Source organism: Chaetodon trifascialis, chromosome 14 (genome assembly GCF_039877785.1).
Source record: "Chaetodon trifascialis isolate fChaTrf1 chromosome 14, fChaTrf1.hap1, whole genome shotgun sequence".
NCBI lineage: Eukaryota > Metazoa > Chordata > Actinopteri > Chaetodontiformes > Chaetodontidae > Chaetodon > Chaetodon trifascialis.
Window position 1 is genome coordinate 27,050,913 of NC_092069.1, and position 10,000 is coordinate 27,060,912.

Below are 10,000 nucleotides of genomic sequence, written 5' to 3' on the forward strand. Positions count from 1 at the left end.
TATACAATAAAGACCGGGATTCTGTGCGCACGCGCCGGCGTTGCATGGTGTGTGAGTACTGGAGAAACAGATTTGCTTAAAAAGTACGGTTAAAGGATCGATGTTTGAAGCGAAAGTTGGAGGAGGCGAAGTGTCCTGCCATCAGTTTCAACCCTGATGTGTCGATTGTTGTTGAGGGACAATGAAACATTTAACAATGTCTACATCAACACGCGAGAGTCTGATCGACCTGGACTTCAGAACTTTGCTTAAACTTTGCGATTGCATGTCTGTCTCTCTGTCTCTGTCTCTGTCTCTCTGACTGCATTTCTGTCTGTCTGTCTGTCTGTCTGTCTCTCAGTCTGTCTCTCTCTCCGTCTCTCACCGAGCCGCTGATCCTGGTTCAGTCTGAGGTTTCTGCCTGTTAAAGGAAGTTTTTCCTCGCCACTGTCGCCAAGTGCTGCTCATGAGGGAATTGTTGGTTTCTTTGTAGATAAAGAGTTTGGTCTGTAGCAGCTCTGTATGGAAAGTGTCCTGAGACAACTTCTGTTGTGATTTGGCGCTATACAAATAAAACTGAACTGAACTGAACTGAACTGAACTGAACTGAACTGAACTGAACTGAATTGAATTGAATTGAATTGAATTGAATTGAATTGAATTGAATTGAATTGAATTGAATTGAATTGAATTGAATTGAATTGAATTGAATTGAATTGAATTGAATTGAATTGAATTGAAGAGCTTCCACTTGGAAAAGAGTTCATTCCGGCTTCAGTGACAGACCCTGCGCCGTCCTCCCAGCAGAGCAGCCCACCGACCCATAAACTAACACGAACACACTGGAGTGTAACTGGATGGCCTGGTGGAAAGTGCGACCTCAGAAAGACTGCATTGACTAAATTTAACCCTGACATTATTTCTTTGAATGAGACCCATTTAACAGCAAGTTATTGAAGTGAGTGGTTACACATTTTATGGTTTCAATCATCAAATGCACTTCAGGGCTGTTAAAGGGTCTGGGGGAGTTGGCTTCTTAGTGAAAATATATTATTTGAACGGTATGTGGTCACTAAATGACAAATCAGTGGAGGGAACACTGGCAGTCAAATTTAAGAAGAAGCTTTCTGACTGTTGTTTTGTAGTGTTAACTTGCTAGACTCTGTTCCTAATCCTTTTTAGTCATTTACCAGCCCAGATGTACAGCCTGTCATTATAATATATAATGCATATTATATAACTATTTCATAAAAACTCAATATAACTAAGTGTATAAAGAAATATCTCCAGTAGTTCTAAGAGAAAGTACTCCTCTGCATTAGCATACAGTAGGTCCAGCGTGGCGTCTCTGTGGGACAGTCACTGAATTGGTGGGAAGCTGGCAGCGTTTTGTGATTAAAGTCTCCAGTGATGACTATAATATTACAGTAGTTCCTGTACAAATACATTTGTACATTTTTAACCTGTTGTTGTTTTAAACTTCCTCAACCTTAATGAGAGCAAGATGAAGGTCGTCATTTGTGGCAGAACCTTCTCCACCGATGCTCGAGGCCTCTCGCCTCCAACATCTGGCCTGATTTTTGACGGAGTGACAGGTTAATGCAGTATTTAGGAAAAGCTTTTTCCATCTGAGAACTGACTGAGACCAAGAGTGACCGAGAGAGTTATTCATGCCCCCCCCATGACTTTTCACACATCTGTTACATATTTGACTAAACTTTGCACATCTGACATCTGTTTGTATATGTTGTTTATTTTTTTCTCAGTATTTATATATTGTTTTATATTCTGTTCTATATTTTGTGGTTTGTTTTTATTTTGTTTATTTTGTTTTATATATATTCTCAATGTAAATATTTGTTTTTAGATTTGCTTTTTATATATATAGTTCTCGCTCTTTTCTCTTTTCTTAATTTATTCTAATTCCATTCCTGCAACTAAAACCATTTCCCCTCAGGGATTAATAAAGGATTTCTGATTCTGACATCACAACGGGACTATTGCGACGCTCTACACGCCGGCATCGATCAGTCACAGCTTCGCCGCTCGCATCGCTCCACTCGCTCTGTTACCACACTGAATTTAAACTTCTCCTGACTGTTTGCAAATCTCTCCATGGTCTGGCCCCCACCTACCTGTCTGATCTTTTACGCCATCATGCCCCCTCCAGAGCACCACGGTCAGCTGGCCAGCTGCTGTTGGAGGTGCCCGGGTCCAGATTAAAAACCAGGGTGCTAGTGTTTATGTTCCCCAGGAATCCCTCAGTTACCTTTTAAATAATCTTTGTTGTTGTTGTTGTTGTTGTTGTTGTTGTTTTAACTCTTGTGGTCAATGTCTTTTGACCCTTTCTTTCTGCTGTAGTTCTTTCCTGTGTTTTTTGCATTTTAAGCTCTCTCATGTGAAGCACGTTGGTGCGGCTCAGCCGTCCGTAAATGTGCTATAGAAATAAAAACTTGACTTGTCAGCGGTTCGATTCCCGCCGCTCGTCCACTGTGAATCACTGAGCTGTACACTGTAATGAGACTGTCACATCAGCACTGGACAGAAAGCTGAACACGAACATGAGTAATGACGACAGACATTTGTTTGTAACGTTGATCAATGTGAAAAAAAGTGTTTATTGAAGTGATCGATGAACGCCTCTACATGACACAGCAATACAAACAGAGGCAGAAGCAGGAATCCACAGGACTGAGCAGGAAAACACTCGCTGCTGTGTGACAGCAAACACCTGAACACCTTCAACTGCTTCCCTTCAGGAACACACACACATTTCAAACACACACACAAACTGAGTTTCACGGCAAAGTGCTGAACATTCAGGACTAAAGTGTGAGGCTCACAGTAACAGGAAGTCCAGCTCTGGACTCTTCACACCTGGAAACTGTCCCACTGACAACAGACTCAACATGTTTACAGTCACTACAGCAGAACATGTGCAGCAGCTGCATTATGGGAAATATATAATGCAGATAGAACACACAGCTGGAAGTACATGAACATACCACACGAATATTATGAATATTCTGAACTATATGAACGATTTCTGGGAGGACAGCCCCTCCTCTGGACCCGTCCTCTCTCTAAACCCAGACTGACTGATTTAAAGAGCCTGTCCCTTCTCAAGCACCTCCACCTGCATCTTCTGCACCACCCTCTGATGCGAGGCAGCGGACTGTGGAGTGCGAGAGGCTGCAGAGGTGGAGGCAGCGGGCTCGTCCTCGTCCCCCTCCAGTGGGGGCAGGTCCTGGTAGATGGAGGTGCTCAGGGCAGGCTGGGGCTCCTCCACTGCCCTGGCTGGCAGGAGGGCCTCCTCTGCCTGAGGAGAGCCCTGCGTGGTGGGGAGGGCAGTGGTGAGGGTGGCCCTGCTCTGCATGCTCGTCCACCTTCTGTGCCTGCAGAGAACACACAGCCGCTTGTGTTGAACGGTGACATTAAATACGTGATGTTGGAGAGAAAGAGGAAGACGATCAGCCGAGAGACGACTGGACATAAAGAAAGAGTCTCACCACTGAGAGAGGGTGGCCCGGGTGACCGCGAACAGCTGGAGGGTGGTCCTGCTCATGAGGCCCGGGTGCAAGGTGACCACATCCCGCATGGAGTTGTAGTCCCTCAGGACCAGGGACCAGCGAGTTATCAGGCACCCCGACATCCTCTTGCTGCAGGGGTGGAGGATGCACAGACGGATGAAGATGGCCTCCACCAGCCGGTTGGTGTCCGGCCACGTGGCGGACCTCCCGCTGGGCCTCTTCAGCTTCCCTGTTTCCGGCTGTACCCTGTAGCGTGGTGGATACACAACAGGACCCCTCTCAGGATCAGGGAGGTTCTCCCAAAGCCCGACAATCTGCTCCACCTCAGTCTGACTGATGTAGCCCTTCCTGCAGTGCTCCACCAGATAATGGGCCAGCTGGACTACATGCTGGTGACCAGGAGCTCCATCAGCACCAACACTGACCTGTAACACAGAAATAAAGAGGGAACACGTCAGGTGATAAGTTCAGAATCAGAATAACCACCTGATCAATTTTCAATAGCACAAATCATGAAGCTGCTCACATCTCCGCCCTGATGACTAGACACAGGCTGCGGTGGAGGAGGCGGAGGTGGAGGTGGAGGCAGCTGTGAGACATCTAAAGTGTCTAAGAGGAAGTCTTCGAACTCCTCTTCAACAAGCTCCTCCATGTTTTCCTCCTCCTCCTCCTCAATGCTCGGGTCCTCACTGCCATCAGGCGTCGGGTCATCGGGGAAGTCCTGCAGGGCCTGCTCAGTCTGGTTGTAGAGGTAACTGATCCCGATCAGCTCCCCTGAAGAAGAACAATATTACAGATTGTTAATAACTGGATATTTATTGTCATCGAAGCAGCTTGTCTTCTTCTGCTCTAACGACTTCCTTCAGCCTTTGATAATCTGTGAGCTGCTTTCATTTACTTCACACCTGGAGCTGCTGAAGATTCGTCCTTCCCAGTTGGTTTTATTAGACTTAGACTTAGAATTAACTTTATTGATCCTTTATTGATCTTTATTTCTCACCTGTGTAGTTCAGGGGCTTGGTGTAACTCTCAGACAGAGGCAGCCCGTAGAAATGCTGAGTCAGCTGGTTGAAAGTGTGCTGCTCCTGGCCACTGTAGCACTTAATCCCAGTCCTGGTCTTGCCTGCTGCCGCCCGGGCCCGGTCCTCGTTCCACCGTGTCAGCCCCTCCAACAGGGACATCTGGAAGTAGAAGCCACTGGTGGTGCCGCCTGCAACGTGACAGAGTCAGGGTTTTAAACACAAGCAGAAGAAGATACTCAGAGCAGCTGTTATGTGTGCTGAGACTCACCTGGGATCAACGTGTTGAGGTACAGGTGGAACGATTTCAGCGAGGTCGACCCTCGGGCACAACGGTACACAGGGAGAACCGCCCCACCCCTGGTCACCTGTCCAGTCTTGGTGTACAGGTGGACAGCAGGAGGATCCTGGATTTTCAGGTGAGGAGAAAGTCAGTGACCTGATCATCGTTATTGACTGTTTTGGTCTGAGGATTAGAACGCTGTGACAGCGTTTTCTGATGCTGTTGTGGTGCTACGAGTGCAAATCTGTTTAGAGAAGAGACACAGGAACACTCTGAGTGTTTAACCTGTCTGAAGGGATGCAGTCATACCTGGATACAGGCGACGTGTTTCCTCTGGATGCTCCAGATCTTCTCCATCTGGTCTCGGTCCAGCAGTGGGGTGTTCATGGTGTCGGTGGCACCCATGAATGCCTGCAACGTCTCATCAAGGAGACGCTCGGTCACCTGAGCCCCACGTGTTCGACGACGACAGTGCCGAGACATCTCCTTCAAGGTCAGACCACTCCCCCTCCTGGACTTGTCTGACTGCACTGCCCTCAAGCGGGACATGTCCTCTGGGTCCCACTCGAAGATGCATCCAGAGAGACGCCGCATAAAGTCTGGATAGAGAGGATGGTTGTTCGAGGTCACGCCTGCTGCCAGACTGCACACAAAATGACAGATGTCCAGCCTGACGATCAGCTGGGGCCACGCAGGGAATAAAGCTGCTGCCGCACAGGTTCCTCCGTCCCTCCTGCAGCAGTTTCTGTCCACGTACAGGACCTGCGGAGGATCCCGCCCTGCTTGCTGGTACCGGTCCTGCAGGCCATTGGCCATGTCCCTTAGCCTGTTGCCCTCAGGCCCTGTCAGGACAGTTATCAGGACCTGTCCCAGCTCATTGCCCACGCTGGTCATCAGCTGAGCAGTACCTGCATCTGCTCCAGACAGCTTCCTGGTCACCTGCAGAGGACAGGTGTGTTTCATCCATCAGTAAAGGTGCACGTGAAATGTAACCTTCAGTGTCAGACAATGTCATCTGCATTAACCGACTCAAAATCTTCTCACCTTCTGGGTGGAGTGAATCCTCAGGATGGAGCCAAAGACTGAGGTCACCTTCGCCTTCAACTCCTCAGTCCTGGTGGAGGACTCCCTGGCATAGGTGGCCAGCAGCCAGTTACTGGTGGGTACCGGCTCCATCTTTGGCAGCATAGGCGGAGGGGGTCTCTGCACTCCAGAGACCTCAAACCTCCTGCAGGTTTGCAGGTAGTGAGTGCCCTGTCTCATCCACTCCGCCGTGTGCCGCTCGGTGAGGAAGGAGCGAAGACGGCTGACACTGTTACCCAGTGTGCACTGCTTCATCAGAGCCAGCACCTTCTTATCACACGAGAGCCTGTAGCACAAAACCAGTCACACAGTTAAACAGCACGGCATTATGTGGCTTACATTTCCTCTGAACAGCACGCAGTCATTGTGGGCTGGACACAGGCATGTGTGCTTCATCATGTTTACTTGTATGCCAGCACTGCAGGGAAGAGCTGTTGGTGGTCAAAGTCCAGTTGTATCCTGATGCCCTCAGACCAGCCGGCCACCTTCTTTTTGCAGTTACTGTGGGTCAAAATGCACTTTTAAGGACTGTGTATACACTTCCTGCGCTCTTGTAAAACATGCCTTGTGCAACTTCTTAGTACTTTTTCTGTCTGTCAAGTGTTTTTTTATTCATTAGTACCTGCACTCCAGGTACTCTGTGGCCATATAGTACCAGCCGTCAAGGTCCAGGACTTTGCGGACGGTCTTGTAGACCCCGCAGGCCGTCAGCTTGTGCTTGCAGTTTGGACACTTGAGCTGGTACTGCCACATGCGGTATGGAGCCCAGAAGAAGAAGGGCCGCTGGAAGAAGGCGTCAGGGGCGGAGGGACGCTGTCTGTACACCGACTGGGGACCAGGCGGGTAGTACCACAGCTGTAGCTCCTGAGACAGGACTGCCCTCCCTGTCCGGCCCCTCACAAACAGGGCACGGCTGACCCACCCCTGCTGCTCCGGAGGCAGGCTGCTCCTCCACGCTTGAGGCAGAAGCTGCTGTAACACAACAACAAGGCACAGAGTTCAGTGAGCTGCTGCTGTAAACATCACCCTGCTGCTGACAACAACACCCTGAGGACCAACCGCACTGACAGGAGCAGGAGGTGGAGGTGGACGTCGTCCTGCCACAGGAGGAGGAGCTGTTGGAGGAGGAGAAGATGCTGCGAACAGAAAAAATAAAAATGAAGGCTAACTGTAATAAAGTAATATACTAAAATGGCCGTTTATTGAACAAAGCACACGCTGCACCACCCATCACCTCCCACCGTCCATCACAGGTACTTCATCAGTGTGTGCTGTATGAACACTGACTCACCTGACGCATCCGTCTGCTGCTCAGCCTCCATCACGAGCTGCTCGTCTTCGTCCTCCGAGGAATCTGGAGCCACAATGAAAAGCAGTTCAGTCATCGGACAACCCTGTGAAGAACGGGCTGAGCCTCATCTTCATCCAACTTAGAGCAGCTGCTGCTGAGGCCTCAGGTGACGTGAGTGAAGAAGATGACTGCACGCATACCTGACAGGACCACGGCTCTCCTCTTCCTCGCGGTGGATGGTTGGGGATGTCGAACAGGTGGTGAAGACGTCCTCTGGGTGGACCCCGAGGGGACGTCAAAGCCTGGTGTGTTATCCATTCCTACAGAAGACAAGGACATGCAGGACACACATCGTCCAGGACAGTCATGTTAGACAGTCACAGGCTTATAAAGAAGAAGCTCAGGTAGACTCGGATCGGACAGCGACAGATTCCAGCCAATCGCCTTTATTCTGACCGAGGTTTGATTTCAGAGCGACAGAGAACATCTTCCAGTCATGGCATCAGTTCACTGAAGCTCTTCCTCAGCGGGACACGCGCTGCTGCAGCTGATGAGGACCGACAGAACCGACGACACAGACCGCAACAGACGACGCTCCTCAGGAAAAACAGCAGGATGTTCGTGGAAAATAAACCGTCTGTGAAGCTGCGCTGTTTACCTGACTGACGTCAGCTCACTAAACACCTTCCACAGGTCGATTCACCTCATCAGAAACTGCAGCGAGTTTTACTTCGACACGAAAACTTAAAGTGGACGTTCGACTGAAAGCAGAGACAGAAACTTTCTCACCTTTGACGTGAAAACAACTGGGACGAAAAGCAAAGTCAGAAAATGTCGTTTTCCAAAAAACATCCAGCGGACTGAAGCGTCTCAGCGGAGCGACGCCAGAAGAAGCTGAAGGAGCTGAGAGCCTGAGCCAATCCGCAGGTGAGACGGCCTGAGTCCTCCAATCAGAGAGCGTCACAGGATGGAGACGTGCCAAACTGCAAAGACGGACATTATGGAAGGATCGATGTAAGTGTGACCGGATGACACGCGGATTGGTTTTTCACGTTAGTTGAAAAACAAGAAGAGTGTGAAGCCACCAAACAGGATCCGGCCCGAACACCTGAGCAGGTAACGAGGACAGGCGGAGATGGTCTGAGCACTTCAACACCTCACACAACAAAAGGTGTTAACAGCTCGTCCAATCAGCTGTCAGCCCTGTGGATCCCCCGCCGTTCATCTGAGACCCCCCCAGCCTGGGACCAGCAGCAGCCGTCAGTTCCTCAGGCTGTCCTCAGGCTGTCCTCAGGCTGTCCTATTCACCGTGATGAAAAGACCTTTAGTTTGAAACACACATGAACGACAGCGACAGCATCAAGAACGAGCCTGAACTCGAGCGTACGGGAGCCTGCAGGGTCAGTCTGTGAACCGTCCATCAGTCCAGACAGAGACACAAACAAACGTCTTCACAAACCAATCAGATCATTGTCCTGATAGTAAGACAGAAGTCCACCTGAGGCCTGTGTGGGTTTGGGCCTCGGCGGGATGTTTGACCAGCGATGCTCAGCTGGGCAGTAAATCTGATCTCAGTTCAGTTAAAGGAAGGATGAAGGTTCAGGTCATCTCATCAAAACTTCGTTAACAGACGAGCTGATTTCATTTGAGAAAGAAGAAGAAGAGGAAGAAGAGGAAGAAGAGGAAGTCACAGATAGTCGATAGGTCACACAGAGGACTCATCCAGGACTTTGTGGACTGGTGTCAGCAGAACCACCTCCTGATCAATGCTGGAGAAACCAAGGAGCTGGTTGTGGACCTCCGTCAGCGCCCACACTCTCCCCCATCACCAGTGAACATCCAGGAAGGGACGTTGAGATGGTGACATCTTATAAGTACCTGGATGTTCATCTGAACAACAAGCTGGACTGGACTCTTAACACCACTGTACTTTATAATAAAGGACAGAGCAGACTCTACCTGCTCAGGAGGCTGAGGTCTTTTGGGGTGGGGGGGGCACTCCTGAAGACCTTCTATGACTCTGTTGTGGCCTCTGCCTTGTTCTATGGTGTAGTCTGCAGCAGCTGACAGGAAGAGGCGGGACAAACTCATCAGGAAGGCCAGCTCTGTCCTGGGATGTCCTCTGGAACAGGTGGAGGAGGTGGGGGAGAGGAGGATGACAGCCAAGCTGTCCTCCATGACAGACAATGACTCCCACCCCCTCCAACACACACTCACTGCACTGAGGAGCTCCATCAGTGACAGGATGCTGCATCCAAAGTGTGTGAAGGAGCGTCGCAGGTCTTTCCTTCCTGCAGCCGTCAGACTGCAGAAACTGCTCCCAGTAATCTGAACAGTAACATGTATAATAATCTGTGCAATAATTCAGTTCATAAGCTGTAAACACTGTTTACAGTTCGTTTAGGATGACGTTTCTCTCTCTGTCCCATCCTTTTGAACATACTGCTGTTAACTTGCATGCACGTTGTCTTTTAACTTTCTATCCACTTTATTGATGCTGCTGTGAAACTGGAATTTTCCCTCGCGGGACGAAGAAAAGAATATTGAATTGAACTGAAGTCACAGCTGAAAGTTTTCTCCTAAAATCTGATTTTATTCCAAAAAGAAGCATCAAGCTCATCAGCTCTGACATCCAATAATATTAATAAGAACAATATTAATTACAGTCAACACAATGAACACAGTCCACGTCCAGACATCTGTGTCTGTCCAACCAGAAGACGTCCTGTCCACCCAGCAGGAGGAGGAGGAGGAGGAGGAGGAGGAGGAAGGTCAGGCGTCCTCATGCAGAACTGTCACTCAGCGTGCTGCTGCT

General features: G+C 49.4%; 2 protein-coding genes across 3 annotated transcripts in view; both read right to left on the reverse strand.

Moving 5' to 3' along the window:
* Positions 1-2,569: 2,569 nt before the first annotated feature.
* On the reverse strand, positions 2,570-7,503 carry LOC139341894 (uncharacterized). Its single transcript, XM_070978603.1, has 12 exons — positions 7,386-7,503; positions 7,186-7,248; positions 6,954-7,030; positions 6,517-6,866; positions 6,300-6,395; positions 5,856-6,180; positions 5,121-5,750; positions 4,800-4,935; positions 4,510-4,719; positions 4,036-4,283; positions 3,489-3,934; positions 2,570-3,374 (listed from the first exon to the last, which is right to left on the reverse strand). The coding sequence occupies exons 1-12, from the start codon at positions 7,501-7,503 to the stop codon at positions 3,083-3,085; spliced, it is 2,991 nt and encodes a 996-aa protein (XP_070834704.1). The 3' UTR covers positions 2,570-3,082.
* A 2,249-nt stretch (positions 7,504-9,752) lies between these two features.
* haus2 (HAUS augmin like complex subunit 2) overlaps positions 9,753-10,000 on the reverse strand; it is a 3,008-nt gene continuing 2,760 nt past the window's right edge. For both annotated transcript variants that reach the window (XM_070979593.1, XM_070979594.1), the window contains exon 7: positions 9,753-10,000. This exon is cut by the window's right edge and continues 84 nt beyond it. In XM_070979593.1, coding sequence (XP_070835694.1) covers positions 9,968-10,000 — 33 coding nt within the window. In that variant the 3' untranslated portion in view covers positions 9,753-9,967.